We start from the raw sequence: 18,775 nt of genomic DNA, 5'->3' as shown, positions 1-18,775 counted from the left end.
GTCTTTGAAGTCTTGACTGAAATTAAGCCTCATTTTTTCTAATTGAAATTGTGGGATAAAAAAGGAAAAGAAAACTGTACATCTACAAAAAGAACAAGCAAAACTGAAAAGGCTGACATTGGAAAAGGGGAAAGGGAGAGGTATGTGGGACTTTGGAATGATGGGGAGGAAAAACAAGCCAACAAGCTGGGGAAAGAGGAAAGATGGATTAAACAGGGAAAATGAGGATAAGATGGAGAACTATATGTGGAGGGGAAAGGGTATTATAAGATATTAGAATCATAGAGTTGGAAGAGACCACAAGGGCCATCCAGTCCAACCCCCTGCCATGCAGGAATTCTCAATCAAAGCATACATGACAGGTGGCCATCCAGCCTCTGGTTAAAGACCTCCAAGGAGAGAGACTCCACCACTCTCCGAGGAAGTATGTTCCACTGTCGAACAGCCAGGGGTGTTATGAGATATTACAAGGAAGAAACTGTTGAATGAAAATTTTTGTGCTAAAGAAAAAAAGTGTTGATGGAAGGAACACTTTTCACACAGAAAGTGAGGACATCAGAAAGAAGCCTACTGTATATTGAAACTTTTCTCCCCCTTTATTTTCCCATTTGGAGGGTTGTGGTGTTTTATTTGCTTGTTGTGTGTGTGTGTGTGTGTGTGCGCGCGCGCATTCATTCATGTGAACCCCATCATGTATTCCAAAGCCACCCCATCTCTGAGCTTGAGCACTGTATGTATTGGTTAGACTTAAGGGCCTACATACCCTAAAGGCACCAAGTCTTGTCTGATCTTGGAAGCTGAGCAGGGACCACCAATAAATACCAGGGCTATAGGCTATATTTCAGAGAAAGGAACTATCAATGTCACCTCATGAGTATTCTTTGCCTAAGAAAACCCTATGAAAGTAATGGAGTTGCCATGAGTCAACAGGTGACTTGAAGGCACATATACACAGTGGTGGGAGAACTGTGCACTAAAGCCAGAACTGGCATCCTGTTGCTTAGTCCCAGGTGAAATAAACCAGTCAGTTGTTGAATGATGAGTTAACAGGTAGATAAATATAGTGGATTCAGCAGGTCTACTCTAGTTAGGACTAAACAGAAAATTTATTATTATTATTTTCAAGGATTTATATCCCTCCTTTCTTCCACCATGAGATTCAATTTAGGCCCGAGCCTGTCACAGCATCCATGTAAAAAGCAAAAGCAGTGACTCAAAGTGCTTCATGGATAGGAAACCAAGGCCTAAATTTAATTCTTAGTTCCAACTACCGTAGACTTGGTAGGATAATTTAATACCTACGCAAGTGACTTTTGCATCAGTCTGCTCTTACAATTGGATTTAACCCAATTCTTCTCTGCTTTTTCTTTGTCCAGGTATCTGCTGCACCAAAATTGTTCCCATAGCTCTCTTTGAGGCTCTGAAATCAACAGGTTTGCTGGAGAAGAATTACCGTGGTGAAGCAGTTTCAGAACCAAATAGTTAGTCAGCAACTACAATTTTCTATCCTCTGCTGTGTATGCTGGACTTTTACTTGCCCCTTTACTACTTTGCAGTATCCTTGGCAGGATTCAGGTTGATCACACATCATGGCTGTCATTCTGCTTAGTTGTTAAATTCTGTTTCGCTACATAAAATAACAGAGCCATCCAGTCCAATTCCTAATCGCTGGGCCAACCAAGCATGCTAGAAAATGTCATCATGTCCATCAAATTCAGTTGGAGTTGGTCACATTGGCATTATTCAGCCACTGAATATGCTCAGAAAAATCCAGTATATTACAGGCTTGTTACCTTTCAGCTTCACAAATTACAAATAGCCCAGCTATTCAGAAACACTGATGGACACTGGGCAACATATTGTGAACTGTAAATAAACATTAATCATGGATATGTCTAGTGACATTGTTTTATTTTAATTATTTTAATAGAACTGAAAAACAGGACACTCCTCTGAAATTATCATTTTAAAATAGTGACTCAATCTGTGACTGTGACCTCATTTTCCCTCATTACAGAAAATATGTACTTGCATATTTACTTGTAAGTTGCATTAAAAAAACATGGTCTACTTAAAAATTACATAATTCTGGAGACTTTGAGTACCATATTCATACACATCTTTACTTAATGGTATCTTGAATTTCTTCTGCAGAGCCTGTTTTCTTCTTAGCTTTTTACTGGTGTAGAAATCAGTCTCAGAACGCATCATTTTGCTGGCTTTCTGCCTTTGTGCTATATACTGAAGACTTGTTCTCAGAACACTAGGTGAAATGTAAGTGTCGACTGTAATTTTACCATTCAGACGTTTACATTCAAATTCTAACATTGAGACTAAAGGATATTCTTTTTTTTTAAAAAAATTAAATCATAAAGCTGTTCAAGTCTACAAAGGAACCTTCATTTGAGCATCACACATTTTGCGTTTGCTTATATGAAAAGATGTTTCAGTCTGGGATATTGAGTGCTGCTTCTGTTATCAGGCCCAATATAAATCTGAAAAAGAAATTGAAACAATGAACTAAAGGAGGGCAGATGGTTTTGAGTTGGATTGTTCTTAGTGTCTAGTACTTGTATCTTCTTCAGGTCTCACTAATCAAGTGCAGCTTTTAAAATTTTACAATTGGCCAGGGCTTCTTACTTTGACAGGTTTTCATGAGAGGGCTCCTATCTGATCTGTTCATTCAGAGTTTTTCTTCTGTGGAGCATTACCAGCCATTAATTAGAGACTGGGCTTAAAGCCAAGATTGTGTGTGTAAGACAGTGTACATTCAGGTTAACTATCAAGTAAAGACCATATTTTGTTGTGTGTACTCATGTTCAAAAACAACATTAGTGATATGTTTTTCCCTCACCCTGATTCTAAAATTCTGAATGTGAAGTGACAGTGTTCTTCATAGGTCTTTTTGATTTACTTTGAGGTTATGCCCTGCTAAATACATGGCATCTCTTTACAAGTATCCCTTCTTCACTGTGTGAGTAACTGTTGATCTTGTTATGAGATGAGGTTTAAGACTCTCCTAAACTCCATTGGTACATGGAGAAGTACAGTCTTGTAAATTAGCCACTCAAATTACTAACCTCCAAATATTGTTGCTCACAAGCAATGATGCCACAAAACTCCCAGAAAATAGTCACTGCATGTACATTTAGAAGGCTAATAAATCCTCAATGAATAACAGCTGTGACTTCAACTCAGCGAACCTCTGTCTTTTCAAAATTCAAACACAGATCACATTACTTTATATTTTCTTTTTCCACCATGATCTTTCTGACAATCATCAGCAGTTTGTCCTGTGATAAGGAGACCTTTTTGTAGCTGCTTTGGTTTATTTTGCATCTATTTAGTGTCGGTCTACTATTGGAGACCAAGTAGCAAACATGGTAGACATGAATTGTGATCCACCAGTTAGAAAAGAACACAATATTTTGTTGTCAACTGCCATCAGGTTTACTTTGACTTGTGGTGACCCTATGATTATGAGGGACTTCCAAGTCACCATATCATCAACAGCCCTGCTCACATCTTGCAGACACACAATATTACACTATGTTCTCAAAATACCTTTGGTAACACTTATGCATAAATAATCAAAAATACTGCAGAATCTTATGATAATAGAAAATATCTGTCTCTGTTTATAATGTTGAATTGATAACTTGACATACAGATTATGTCAGGGTTATTATTACTTACAAAATGGATGCAGCACTCCATGCAGCCTGCAACTCATTTGATTTCTTTGCTGAGTGTAAAGGAGACAGAATATTCTCTCTGCCTAGTACTAAAATGTAGTAGGCTGCATTTCTACCTTCTGCCCTTATCTGGGTTGAAATACCCTGAAGGCACACATTTTGTCTGATTTTGGAAGCTGAGCAGGCTTGGTTAGTACTCGGAATGGAGATCACCAGGTAGTACCAAGTGGTTTTGGCTACATTTCAGAGGAAGGCAATGACAAACCACCTCTAACTATCTCTTGCCTTGCTGTTGTTAACTCCCTCATGTCGGCCTCGACTCATGGCAACACTGTAGATGAGACATCTCCAAGCCCCAGTACCCTCCACTGCTCTGCTTAGGTGTTGTGGATTGTTTGCCTTTTGGCTATCTACAGTATTCTCAGTACTCTTCTACAGCACCACAGCTCAAATGTGCTTATTTTCTTCCTGTTTGCTTTCTTCACTGTACAGCTCTCACATCTATACATGGTGATAGGGAATATGATGGCTGCATGTTCATTTGTATATCTTTACACTTTAGGATCTTGTCTAGTACTTTCACAGCTGCTCTTAGTCTTCTGATTTCTTTACTGCAGTCTCCATTCTAATCAAGGTTTGATTCAAGATATGGGAAATCTTTGACTTGATTTCCTAATTTACTTTATATAGATCCTCCATGGTCGTTATTTTTGTTTTCTTTATGTAAAGCAGCAAGCCTCCCTTTGCACTTTTTTCTTTGACTTTCTTTAATAATTGTTCAAAGTCTGTTATATTTTTCGCTAGTAGTATAGTGTCATCTGCATATCTTAGATCTTTGATGTTCCTTCCTCTTGTCTTCACTCCTTTTTCTAAGTCTAAACCTAAGTCTAAACAGGTAGAGTGAAAGAATGCAGCCTTGCCTGACCCCTTACCAATTGGGAACCATTCTATTTTTACAAATTATTTTCTAACAGTGGCCTCTTGTCCTAAGTACAAATTTCTCATCAAGATTATCAAATGTAGTGCATAAGAAAATCCTATAAAATCAGTGGGGTCACTATAAGTCAACAGGCAACTTGAAAGCACATACTTTACTTTTATGAAAACCAGGTGACTGGTTAAAGACTAGGCTGGTAGAGAAAAATATCCTTGTAGCAGACCGGACGAACCCAAAGGGTGCTCAACAATGGCACCTTTTCATCCTGGAGAGAAGTGACCAGTGGTGTTTCACAGGGCTCTGTCCTGGGCCCAGTACTGTTCAACATCTTTATCAATGACTTGGAGGAAAAAATTGGGGGAATACTTATCAAATTTGCAGATGACACCAAATTAGGAGGAATAGCTAATACTCCAGAGGACAGGATCAAAATTCAAAATGACCTGAATAGACTAGAAAGCTGGGCCACAGCTAACAGAATGAACTTCAACAGGGAGAAATGTAAGGTACTGCACTTGGGCAAAAAAATGAAATGCACAGATATAGGATGGATGACACCTGGCTTAAGGAAACAACATGTGAAAGGGATCTAGGAGTCCAAGTAGACCACAAGTTGAACATGAGTCAACAGTGCGATGCGGCAGCTAACAAGGCCAATGCGATTTTAGGCTGCATCAATAGAAGTATAGTGTCTAGATCAAGGGAAGTAATAGTGCCACTATATTCTGCTCTGGTCAGGCCCCACCTGGAATATTGTGTCCAGTTCTGGGTGCCACAATTCAAAAAGGACATTGAGAAACTGGAGCATGTCCAAAGGAGGGCGACTAAAATGGTGAAAGGTCTGGAAATCATGCCCTATGAGGAATGACTCAGGGAGCTGGGTATGTTTAGCCTGGAGAAGAGAAGGTTAAGAGGTGATATGATAGCCCTGTTTAAATATTTGAAGGGATGTCATATTGAGGAGGGAGCAAGCTTGTTTTCTGCTGCTCCAGAGACTAGGACCCGGAGCAATGGATGCAAGCTGCAGGAAAAGAGATTCCACCTCAACATTAGGAGGAATTTCCTGACAGTAAGGGCTGTTCGACAGTGGAACACACTTCCTAGGAGTGTAGTGGAGTCTCCCTCCTTGGAGGTCTTCAAACGGAGGTTGGATGGCCATCTGTCAGGGATGCTTTGATCTGGATTTCCTGCATGGCAGGGGGTTGGACTGGATGGCCCTTGTGGTCTCTTCCAACTCTATGATTCTATGATTCTATGAGATGTGAGCAGTTGTTGCATAATGTTTTGCTCTGACTTTGCTGGGAGTAGTTTACTCAATTGTCAATCACATAAACCCATGTGAGTGCCTCTCAGGTTCTAAATAATAATAATAATAATAATAATAATAATAATAATAATTTTGTTTTATTTATATACCGCTATTCCAAAGATCATAGCGGTGAACAGCAAGTAAGCTAATTAGCAAGTAAGCTAATTTGCCCCCAACAGTCTGGGTACTCATTTTAGCGACCTCGGAAGGATGCAAGCCTGAGTCGAGCTTGGGCCCTTTTGCTGGTCTTGAACTCGCAACCTTGTGGTTTTGAGTGAATGGCTGCAGAACAGGCATTTAACCACTGCGCCACCAGGGCTCAATGGTTAGAAAAGTGTGGCCTTCCAGATCTTGCTGGACTGCAACTCCCATGCACCCTTGCCAAAATAGCCTCTAGAGAGAAACATGGGAGAACATCAGAAAGTACAGGGCTTCACTTTATTATTTGCAGTCTGATAATTTACTCATAGCCTGTTTCCACTTGCTACCTGTGAGTAGCTACTGATTTGGAACAATTATAGCAAGTTATGCGGAGCATTTCTTTCTTGTTCCAGTGCAACTTCTACACCAGTGGTTGCCAAACTGTGCCCTTTAAGAGATTTTGGACTTCAGCTCCCAGAAGCCTCAGACATGTTGGACAGACAGGCCAAAATAAAGCTGCTTCGGGTCACTTTGGAGGTATGCTGTTATTTTGGCCTGTCTGTTCAGGCCCTACCTCCAAAGTCCCCTAGGTGGACTGGGTCTTGCAGAACTGTGCTGTCTTGTCTGTGTTTTGTTTATTCGTTGTTTTTAATAGATATGTTTTTAACTGGTTTTAATGTTATGAGTAGTTTAATTGTATATATATACTTTGTATTTGGTATATATTTTTAGCCTTGTTTCTTTTAACTTTTATAAGTCATCTTCAGACTGTGAAAAAAGGTAAAATATATATGAAATTAAAAGAAAATGGATGCTACTTTTAAATAGCTAACTCCCCAAAAAGTTCAAATTAAAAGTTAACAGCTTTGAAAATACCCAGTTTGACTGGTGTTTTATGTATTCTTATCTGATTTGTTAATTTTAATAAAAAGTACATTTTTAAAAACAGAAAGTAGTCCAACATTACTTTTTGTAATAGATTGTGGATGCAGATACTTTTTAAATATATGAAAATACACAAAAATATTCTATTGTCTTTCAATAATATGCCTGCCTAACCTCTATATTTATATATTTGGGAAAATAGCATATAGAAGTCAAATTCTCTTCTAGTGTCTTGTAATGCATTTAAGTTAGAGCAACTGCATTAAATGTGAAAATTTATTTTATAACAGTTTAGCAGAGAATTTGGCAGCCATGATGAGATTACATTAGTTGATTTAATTTCTTTTTTCTCAGTCAAAAATCTCAGGATGTCGCAGGACCAAGACATGCCAGGTACAAGTGAGGGAAAATCAGACAAGTTGGAGGATAACCAGCAGGAGAGTTTGGACAATTCAGAACAGTCAGTCAGGAAAAAGATTCGACAAAATACACCAAATCCCAGCATAGATAATACACCAGAGGGTAAGCAGAATTATTACTTGGAAGACATTATTTTCTTTCATTACACGCAAAATATTCTCCAGTGGTTTCTCTGTTCTGTTCTGTACAATTTAGGATGTTTTTGGAAGGGGTCTCATGGGCTGTCCATTCCATTCCCTGGCTAAATGCAGGACTTCAAACTTCCTTTCAAGAAAATGTACTATTTAAAGGAACCCTAGTGAAAATTCATACATTTAGACTTTGGGCCGGTACAGACCTGCAAAAAGAGCTGGCTTTCCAGTGGCATGTGGCATGGTGTTCAGACAGTAGCATGCCCCCATGCCACCAGGAAGCTGCATGGGTGACTGCATGTGCAACAGCTTTATGGTGTTTCTGCAGCGCAGCATTTACACATGCTGTACTGCAGAAGCCTGGAAAAAAATGCAGCAGCAAAGGCGCCATTTTCCCAGCACAAAAAGGAGCTGCTTCTTTTTGTGCCAGGAAAATGCCTGATCAGGGCCGTGGCATGCTATTGCCACAGCCCCGATCCAGCGCTCAAAAAGGTGGTCAGAAGCCACTCCTTTGGAGCAGTCTATTTTGCCCCTCTCTATCTCTTTTTATGACAGTGTGTCATCTTCCAAGGAAGGTTGTGGAAATGGGCCTTCAGTTTGCATGCTTGTTCTGTTTACATGTATGCATTCTTGTTCTGTTTACATGAAATAGTTCAGTCTGCAAATGTTGCTTTTGATGTTTCTGAATCTGCACTTGAGCATAGACTCTTCCTGCTTTCCTGTCTCTTATCTTTTCCTGAAAAGACTTTCATGAGTTCTTGGTTGTTTGCAAAGGGATTTTATCTTTTATCAGCCCTCCCTTCCAACATTCTTTTTGGGTCTAGTCCAACTTCCTTCTTTTCAGGGGATCTTTACTGGCATGGATATGCCATCCATCTGGCAGCCTTCACTTTATCATTCTGATTGCCAAATCTACTCCTCGCCCCCCCCCCCCAAAAGCCAGATATACTGTATATACTCATGTATAAGTCTAGAAATTTAGGTCAAAACATTGACCCCCCCCAAAACTGGGTCGACTTATCCATGGGTTGACGTAGGTACTGTACTTTAACTCTTATCCCCTGGTGAAAGGCAAGAGTGTCATCTGCCCTGGAATCACTGAACCTCCTCTATTCTCATCTACCAGCCTTTAGTATGAGCACAAACAGTTATGTCTGCTGGGATTTTGAAAATTCTTTGGCATTGTTTTCCTTGGCTTCGTCCTATACATCCTTTGTTAAATGCCCCTAAATTTTACCCTCGACTTATCTATGGGTCATATCAGAATCCATCATTTTGGACCCAGAAACTGCCCTCGACTTATACATGAGGTCAACTTATAGTTGAGTATATATGGTAAAGCAGCATATTCTATCTTTTTCCCTGTATTCACAAAAACACAGTTGCATGACTGGCACCATAAAGAAATGCATGGAACAAAAGGACATCAGACATTCTGCAGGATTTTAAAATTTCTTTGTGGCAACCAAGAGGAGAAAGAAATTCTATGCATCAAAATACTTAGATTTCTTCAAATTTGTAACATAGTGTAACAACCTGTGTATCAGGTACCATTCAATTATTTGAGTGAGGAGTCTGGTAATGTTTAAACCAACAGGATATTTTGCTGAAATACCTCTCATTTCCCAGCAGCTAGCCCCCCACAGTTTGTGTCAGTGGAGGAACTGATGGAAACAGCAAAAGGTGTCACTAACATGGTGCTAGCTCATGAGATTGTTGTCAATGGAGGCTTCCAGATTAAGCCATCTGATTTGCCAGAAAACAGGTAAGAGGCCCATTATTACAGTCAGAAAAGACAGCAAAATGCTGTAGCTTGTCTGTACAAGAAACAGTGGCACAGCTGGTGTTTCCAGCAATAAGAACATAACAATTTACAGAGGACCTTGTGGTTTTGTTAGATATTGACTCAATAAACATCAGTATATTGGCAGTGAAAGCAAAGCTATTTGACTTACAGCTTTTTTCTGTAACTGAGACCAATGACATCTAAACAAGGAATTTTTGAAACCTGTTGTGATAATAGCCCTCCTGCCCCTCTGACAGCTAAGCCCCAATTCTTTCTATACTAACCCCAGAAAGAAAAGAACATGCATTGAACTTCTGTTGCTCCATCTGTAAGTTTTGTCTTTTATCCTGGCAACAGATTATCTCTTGCCCATTATTCCTGAATTATAATTTCTCATTGAATACAGCTCCCCATTGAATGCAACAAGTACATAATCCTTTGCCAAGAGATTCCGCCCCACCCCCACTGCTATATTATCAGACACATCACAGTTTTATTCATTGCTTTTCCAGGCCTCATTTGCTCATCATGCTTGGCTTTATATTAGAGTTAAAATTGAATTTTCACCACCTGTTGTTTTGCCTACCAGCCTTGAAAAACGAGTGAGAGATATTGTCCACAAAGCCTTCTGGGATTGTTTGGAAACACAGTTAAAAGAAGACCCACCATCATATGATCATGCAATTAAACTTGTGGGAGAAATCAAAGAGGTAAAAGAGAAAAAAAATTATGCTCTTTTTGGGGGACTCACAGAAGCAGTTGGTTCCCTGAAGTTGGGGATAGCAACTTGTTGTACCAGTTATCTTGATACATCTAGGAATTAGTTTCTAGGTAAACATTATTTACCAGCAGACAGGGTCCTAACCTCCTGTATTCTGGGTTAAGCTCCTCCTATTCGCTCCTGTAGGCAGGGACAATAAACAAAAGACCGGCCCCCTATATAGGGAGGAGCTAGCCCCCCTGGGCCCCAGTCTTGTTCCTGCCTACGCTCCTAGCAGGATGTGCCTCTTCGAGCCAGCGAAGTTTTTCCTTTCTCCAAAAGCGGTTTGAGAGTTTTCTTGGCCTTCCCTTCTTCTCCTCTCTCCTGCCTTTCCCCCTTTCCTTGGTGGTGGCTATGGCATAGGACCACAAGAGCATGGGTGAAGGGCCAGCCTTAGCTCAGGCATCCCTAGCTCAGGGTCTGCCGGCACAACAGAGGGAGCTGGCTTTAGAGGGAGATCCAGTAAGAGATGTTTGCTGTTGCTCTGCAACTTCTTCACTACAGCTACTCCAGTCCTTTTCTTCGTTTCTCTTGCTGCCTTGGAAGCATGAAAAAGACTTAATATGGCAAAGGCTCCCAGGATTGGAGAAAGGTCTTGGCTTTGTGAATGATTCTCCCTCTTCTCCAAAGCTGCCCCCCTTTCATGGTGGGAGCACAGGAGTTTTCTGCAAACACCATTTCAGCACATGGGAGCCGTGGGAACAGATGGTGAGGGGTATCCCCTTCATGTCCCTTTTCTCCACATCACCTCTGCCCAGCACATTTAGGGCCAGGGATCAGTGAGGAAACTGGCCAGAAGGTATGGAAACTTCTCTTCTCATCATCTCTGCCCAGCTTGTTTAGGGCCAGGGTTCAGAGGACAGGCCAGCCAAAAGCCATGGCAAAGAGTTTCTCTGCATCACCTCTGCCCAGCCTGAAACGGCCAAGGTCAGAGAGGCAAGCCAGCCAGAAGACACAGGAGAAGGGTGAGTACTAGGGGCCCTCTCTCTCTAGCCACCAAAGAACCTTTGCCAGATCTAATGCCCTCGCTCAGGGCAGGCATTGCCATGAGGCCTCAGCCATGGCCATTGCAGGCACTATGCCTAGCATAAGGTTTGGGACTCTGCCAGGAGGGCAGATGGGGGCATAAATCCTTGGTCTCCCCCTTCCTTCCCATCTCTGGCCCCAATGGCACTCAGACCCCAACAGGTGTGGGGGATTCTATTGCAGACTGGGAAACACATGGTGGTGTTGCCAGGGCTCCTGCACGTTCCTTTTGAATTGTTATCATGAGATGGTGTGTAAGGAGGCAGAGGACTCCTCCTCTATGTTGTACAGCCGCATGGCTGTAAAGGAAGCTAGACTTGGCCCATCAGGAGCTGAAGCTTCCAAAATGGTCTTTTGTGGCTGCCACAGAGCATCCCACAAAAAAGCACAAAATTGCTTCATGTCCTCCCCAGAGAGAGCATGGCCTCTGCCACCCACTTCTAAATAGAGGCCGGAGGGCCATGCTTTGATTGAGAGTTCCTGCATGGCAGAATGGGGTTGGACTGGATGGCCCTTGGGGGTCTCTTCCAACCCAAGGATTCTTTGAGAGAGCACATGGATACAAATCCTCCTGTGTTCCCTCCTCAAAAATTACAACAACAAAAAAGGGGGAAAGCTGGCTTGGGCCTGAGAGTGAAGCGGTGTGGGCACAGTGCAGGCTAAGTGGGCGGGGGGGTGTTGCCTTGATTCATAAGAACACCCTTTCCTTGACCAGGAACCATCTCCGTCAGACTGTGTACATCGAGTGTATTTACCTGACCCTGAAGGCTAGGGACAGTTTAGGGATTCTGTTGGTCTACAGGCCACCCCGTGTGCTAACAGATTCCCTGGCCGAGCTGTTACAGCTGGTCTTGGAGTTGATGTTGGAGTCCCCCAGGCTTCTTGTCCTCGGGGACCTCAACATCCCTCTCGAAGCCAGTCATGGTCCAACTGGTGCAGCTCGGGAGTTCATGGCTACCATGACAGCCATGGGCCTGTCCCAATTGGTCTCAGGGCCCACGCATTAAGCTGGTAATACACTCGATGTCCTTTTCTGTTCGGATATGGATTCTCTGTGGGCGGAAGTTACTAACATCTCCGCCTTGTCATGGACAGATCACTTCCTGGTTGAGGCTAATATCAAGGCATCTACCCAGATCCCCCCCGGGGGTGGCGGACCTATTAGAATGGTCCACCCTCAAAGGCTAATGGAACCCAAAAGGTTCCAAGAAGCCCTAGAAGGGTATATGGTTGGAAATGATGGCGATTCTGTTGATGCCCTGACTAACACCTGGGATACAGATCTCTCCAGGGCTATACACAGTATCGCTCCCAAGCGTCCTTTCCGGCCTGCTTCCAACAAAAAGCCCTGGTATACGGAAGATCTCAGGGCAAGGAAGCGGGCTGCGCAACGACTAGAGTGCAACTGGCGAAGATATCATCTCTTAGCCGACAAGGCACTCCTAAAGTCTCATTTGAAGGCCTACGGAGTGGCAATAGATGCAGCGAAGAACTCATTCTTTGCTGCACGTATTGTGTCCGCGGAGTCGCGTCCGGCAGAGCTGTTCAGGATTGTGAGGGAGCTCACTCAACTCCCCCCCGCCCTGAACCCTATTTTGGAACCATCTAAGGCCTGCTGTGACGAGTTTAACAACTTCTTCGCGGATAAAATCTCTCGGATAAGAGCTGATCTTGACACCAGTATTAGTTCAGATCCTAGAGTAGAGGCATCCAGAGCTTCCGTGGACTTGGTTATACTGGATCAATTTGAGTCTGTTAGTACCGAGGATGTGGACAAGATCCTTCGGAGCGTTAGGAAGACGACTTGTTCTCTTGATCCCTGCCCTTCATGGTTAACAGCTCAAGGGGGAGCGGTTGTTACAGAGATGTTACACCGCATCATTAATTCATCTCTTAGGGAAGGGCAGTTTCCATCTACTCTGAAGACGGCCATAGTAAAACCTTTGTTGAAAAAGCCCTCCCTAGACCCCCTAATTCGGAACAATAATAATAATAATAATAATAGGTTTTATTTGTAACCCACCTTTCCAGTAACCTGATCAATGCGGCACTTTATCGGCCTGTCTCGCTGTTACCATTTCTGGGGAAGTTGATCGAGAGGGCAGTTGCCTTCCAGCTCCAGGGGATCTTGGAGGAGACTGATTTTCTGGACCCATTTCAAACTGGCTTCCGGGCGGGCTATGGAGTTGAGACAGCCATGGTCGTCTTAGTCGATGACCTCCGTCAGGGCATGGACAGGGGTAGCGTGTCCCTGTTAGTGCTCTTGGACATCTCTGCGGCCTTCGATACCATCAACCATGGTATCCTTCTGGATTGCCTGAGGGAGTTGGGTATCGGGGGCACTGTTTTGTAGTGGTTCCATTCCTACCTCTCGGGTAGATTCCAGATGGTGGAGCTGGGGGACTGTCGCTCCGACAAGAGGGCCCTTACATCTGGGGTCCCTCAAGGAGCGATTTTGTCCCCCATGCTATTCAACATTTACATGAAGCCGCTGGGAGAGATCATCCGGAGATACGGGGCGTGGTGTTATCAGTACGCTGATGACACCCAAATAGTCTTCTCTGTGTCTCCGACTGATGCAGTGACTAAGGATGGCATCTCTCCTCTAAATGCCTGCTTGGAGTCAGTAATGGGCTGGATGAGGGAAAACAGACTCAGTTTGAATCCAGAGAAAACGGAAGTACAGGTGATAGTTTCTCCTGGTCCGGGGAAGGAAATTGTTCCACCTGTCCTGAATGGGGTCACGCTCCCTGTGAAGGACTCTGTTCACAGCCTGGGGGTGCTCCTGGACTCGTTGCTCCACCTCACATCTCAGGTGGATGTGACGGTCAGGAACACCTGTTTTCAGCTTCGGCTGATACGCCAGCTGCATCCCTACCTGGGCCGGGCTGACCTTGAAACCGTCGTACATGCTCTGGTAACCTCTTGCTTGGACTTCTGTAACGCGCTCTACATGGGGCAACCCTTGTACCAAACTTGGAAGCTACAATTGGTGCAGAACATGGCTGCTAGACTGGTCACTGGATGTTCCAGGGCCAGTCATATAACACCTATATTGAAAGACCTCCATTGGCTGCCCATTCGCTTCCGAGCGCAATACAAGGTGTTGGTTATTACCTATAAAGCCCTAAATGGCTTGGGCCCAGGGTACTTGGAGGACCGCCTCTCCCCGTACAATCCGCTCCGCACTCTCAGGTCGGGTGAGAAACATCTTTTGTCTATTCCAAGTGCTCATTATAGTGCAACACAGAGGGCATTTTCAATCTCAGCCCCCAGATTATGGAATACCCTGCCCGACGAGCTCCGCACAGCCTCATCCCTTGATGGATTTAAGAGGATGCTAAAAACTTTCTTTTTCCGTCAAGCTTTCCCCCCTATGAGTTGATGTTTTATTATCTGTTTTTAGATTGCTATTTGATGTTTTAACACTGTTTTTTGCTGTTTTTATACTGTTTTTTAACGTGTACACCACTATGATCTTGAAAAAGGAATAGCGGTATATAAGAATAAAGTATTATTAAGTATTATCATGGGTGGAGAGTTCCCTTCACCCCCAATTGTGTTTGGCTGCCCCAAACTGTGGCACTCTTAAGAGAGCAGCTTGAGCGCTTGGCCTCTCCTTTCCATCAGAGATTATCCTTTCTCAGGATACAGACATACCTAAGGTAAATGTGGAGCCATGTCCCACAGCAGCCCCTCTGCCCTTCCCAGCTATCTATGCAAGTGGTAAGGGAGTTGAGGACCAAGCCAGCTTCTATCATGCTGCCAGGTTACTATAAAGCCTGCCTGAGATTGAAAGGGCTAAGCTTCTAACCCCAGCTTGAAGTTGGGGCTGTTTCAAACATAAATAAAACAAAATGCCCTGTGAATATCAGGGCTACACTACAGGCCATATGTAGCTATCTACCCATGGTTACAAATGGTCTTCAGTCACTGCTAACTTAAGAGCAGTTTCCTCAGTGCCTGGAAAAAGCTGCTGCCCAGGAAGCCTCCCTTGATGGGGCAAATAAAGGAGGGGAAAGCCCCCACAGCAACAGGTCTGGGGGCTCAGATTTACAAGAGATACTGGTTAACTTTTTCTGGTGTTCATTTTATTACTGTTAGCCCATGAGGTTTGAGTTGTGCTGTTTCTGCTCACTCCCTCTCCTTTTTTCCAGGCCAGAGAAGATGCCTGGAAACTAAGTCATCTCGGGAGAGGGCTAGCCATAAAAGCCACATGATGACTTTTCTTCCCTCCTCATAGGCCTCCATCCCTGCCTCCATTAGGGTCAGAGCCTTTTTGCATTAGCTGGAACAGCCTAAGACATAAGATGAGCACATGGTTCTGCCTCCCTTGTGTAAACTGGTATCAGCCATAGCACGTCTCATTAAGAACATAAGCTTTAACAATACAGATTCATTTAAATGCTAATAAACAGGGTGACTCAAGCAAGGAGAAGGCTTCTGGTCACTCAGCAAACCTCTAATGCTTACACACATTGAGGATCTTTGGTAAAAACATTTTATGAGGTGATAGATATATTGGATTAAGGTGACCAACCAAGCTCCACTTTAGTGGCAAAAGGGTTATGTTCCTGTTATAAAACACAGTGAACCTCAGTCAGGTAGCCTCAGGAGAGGTGGCTCCCCTTGCCTTCCCTTCTTTCATAGGAGAGATGTCTGTTAAAGGGAAGAAACTAAAAAATACAGTTTCTTCCATGAGATGGTTCTCACTAATACAGGGGGGTTAAGAAAAATTCTTAATCAGAAACATACAAACAGCCTCCTCTCCATCCCATGACGAACCCCCCTTCCCCCATGAATGTTTTAAAACAATATAATCAGGTTTTTCTGCTAAGGGGTTGCTTCAAATCCCATTCAGACATCCTACAGAGCCCTGAGGGGTCTGCCACAAAGATAACAATTACCTCTTACCTTGTCCAGATAGTTACATTTTAAATAAGAATGTCTGCTGATGGGCTTGCCATTCAACTGCTGCCTGGCTTGGCAGACCTATTGTACAAGGTCTATCATACATATGATGAATTGGGCTCAAGGCCATGAAGGTTCATGCTGCCAATCTCTTTCTTTTAGTGGTCTCATGGTGCTACAAGATTCCTCTGCATATGGTTGGGCATGCTTTGATTGTGATTTCCTGCATGGCAGAGGGTTGGACTTGATGGCCCTTGTGGTCTCATCCAACTCCATGATTCTGTGATTTTTATTGTTATAAGGTTAGCTGCTGTGTGGTTGAGTGTCTTATCCCTGACTGGGTTTTCATGCCAAGGTCTGGTCCAAACAACACCATTGTCCACTGCCTTCTGATGCTGGGAAAATGGACTTCCTAGTGCCTATGCCTTGTTTTCTGCTAGCACATGTGCTCAGATTTAATATACCATACAGCTCCATATATAGACTTACACCAGCCACCTATATGCCCACAGCTTGTGTGTGTGTGTGTGTGTGTATTAAAAAACAAACAAACAAAAAAAGCAAGAAACAGAAAAACAACAATACCAAACTGTGATTTTACTATGCCATTATATTTTATGTGACTTGAGCTTCCATGTATTTGGTATCCATGCAAAGTCCTGAATCCAACTCCAGTACATATCGAGAGCCCACTATACTATTTAAAATTTAGGTTTGTTTTCCTTTGACAGATCCTTTTTGTTGAGAAAATTCTCTCCTTGAAATTAGATAGCAGAGAGCTATCCTTGCCAAGCCCTCTGTTCCCATTTCATGACTCCTTAATCAGCAGTTCATTCATCCGGGAGACCCCTTAGCCTTCATACAGGTTGATGATAGTCTGCTACATGGAGTTGGGGTGATTTTTGAAGCCTCTAGACAAGTTCATCCTCAGATGAAATCAGACTTAATTCTGACCACAGGCCCTGTTAACACAGAGTTCATCCACACTTCTGCATGGACTCACCAATGTCTGTGAGATATAGGTTAATCCAGTGTCTCCCTTGCCTAACCATGGAATTAGTCTTATTTTACACAGGTACATAGATGTTCCAGTAAAGAACTGCACATTGTTTTGAAGTATTAGTTGGTGGTCAGACATTAACATTTCTCTTTCAGAGTGGTAAGTCTTAATTGCTACAAGTGAAATCACCTTAATATCACCTTCATTGCTATAACCAGTTGACAAGGTAATCAGTGATAGGGTGGAAGCTGCCATAGGTCCAGATTAGATCAGGTTCTATTCTGATTGATCACATAATCCACAATAATCCACTTTTTAGACAAGTTCTCATCGACAGCTTCAGGTTTTCAGTGGCTGGCCTGCTACAGTCCATCCAAGATGGCATTAAAAAGGGACTTAGACCCAACACAGTTATAAGGCAGGTGTCTGCCATCACGTCGGTTCTGCTCCATAAGAGAGCAGCTAGAATGGCGGCCATCCTCACATTAAGAGGCTGTTGAGGGGAGTTTCCAACAGGGCCCAGCCCACCAGACATCGTTTTCCAACTTGGGTCTTAAAGGCTCTAATGGTTGGGCCGATCAAGTCTCTTTGGGAGGCCTTCCTCAAACACCTCTCCCTCAAGGTCATCTTCCTCACGGCCATTACCTCCGCCAGATGGGTGTCAGAGCTGGGGACCCTGTCAGTACGAAAAGACTTGTGTATTTTAGGCCAGACTCAGTGTGCCTTCGTCCAGACCCTACCTTTGTGCCTAAGGTCAGCTCAGCCTTTCACGTGTCACAGGACATTCTCCTGCCTTCATTCTGCCCCAATTCTAAGAAGGACTTGGAAAAGACCTGGCACACATTGGATGTGCGCAGAGCCCTCAAAATCTACATCAAGAGGACTTCAACCTTCAGGTCATCCGAGGCGTTGTTCATTTCCTTTCGCCCGGGCTCTTTGGGCCACAAGGTATTGGTCTCAACTTTGACTAGGTGGATCAGGTCTTGTATTCAAGAGAACTACCGAACTCTTGATCTCACTCCACCCGAGAGGGTGATGGCGCACTCAACCAGGAGTGCATTGACCTCTGTGGTCCTGTCCACTAGCGCCTCCCTGTCAGAAATTTGCAGGGCGGCCACATGGAAGTCGCCTTCGACCTTCATATGACATTACAAACTGGACATGTCTGAGTTTGCTGAGGCGTCATTTCAAAGGAGAGTCCTCCAACAGATTGTGTCAGGGGCCACAGTCTCCTAGCAGCACTTCCCTCCAGGTTCAAGAGGGCTTTTGTAAATCCCATAATACAGGAGGTTAGGCCCCTGTCTGCTGGGAAAACGAACGTTGGTACTTAACCGTGATACGTTCATTTCCAGCAGACGAGGGTCCTAACATCCTGCCCACCCAGGTGCTGCCTGCGGCCTCCAACCCTGCCTGCCTGTTGGTGGGCCTGCCTTGTTCTTCTGGTTGCTGCATTGGTTTTCTGAGTTCTTGTTTGTTCTTGGACTAGTTTTTCTAAGGTGTTCTAGTTAACCCTTAGCTGATGTTACTAAAGTTCAGTTCCTTGATTTACCTTACTACTCGCTTGGCTTGTTATTGACTGAGGCCCAGGGGGGCTAGCTCCTCCCTATATAGGGGGCCGGTCTTTTGTTTATTGTCCCTGCCTACAGGAGCGAATAGGAGGAGCTTAACCCAGAATACAGGATGTTAGGACCCTCGTCTGCTGGAAATGAACGTATCACGGGTAAGTACCAACGTTCGTTTTCCCTAGACTGGTAAACTGTTTGGCTAGTATCCT

The 18,775-nt window shown here is 43.6% G+C and overlaps 1 protein-coding gene across 7 annotated transcripts in view; it reads left to right on the top strand.

Annotated features, from left to right (window-relative positions):
- TCP11L1 (t-complex 11 like 1) overlaps window positions 1-18,775 on the top strand; it is a 37,070-nt gene that overhangs the window by 3,787 nt on the left and 14,508 nt on the right. For 2 of the 7 annotated variants that reach the window (XM_089521258.1, XM_089521257.1), the window contains exons 2-5: window positions 1,377-1,481; window positions 7,322-7,489; window positions 9,148-9,283; window positions 9,894-10,014. In XM_089521258.1, the coding sequence (XP_089377384.1) occupies window positions 7,336-7,489; window positions 9,148-9,283; window positions 9,894-10,014 (411 nt within the window). In that variant the 5' untranslated portion in view covers window positions 1,377-1,481; window positions 7,322-7,335. Of the gene's footprint in view, window positions 1-526; window positions 547-1,376; window positions 1,518-2,154; window positions 2,275-6,849; window positions 6,863-7,321; window positions 7,490-9,147; window positions 9,284-9,893; window positions 10,015-18,775 lie in introns of those variants that run through there. The other 5 variants (XM_089521259.1, XM_089521255.1, XM_089521260.1 and 2 more) reach the window with 5 other exon arrangements.

This window comes from Sceloporus occidentalis, unplaced genomic scaffold, assembly GCF_023333645.1.
Source record: "Sceloporus occidentalis isolate IW3139 unplaced genomic scaffold, rSceOcc1.0.p SCAF_4, whole genome shotgun sequence".
NCBI lineage: Eukaryota > Metazoa > Chordata > Lepidosauria > Squamata > Phrynosomatidae > Sceloporus > Sceloporus occidentalis.
This window is presented reverse-complemented; position numbering and strand designations above follow the sequence as displayed.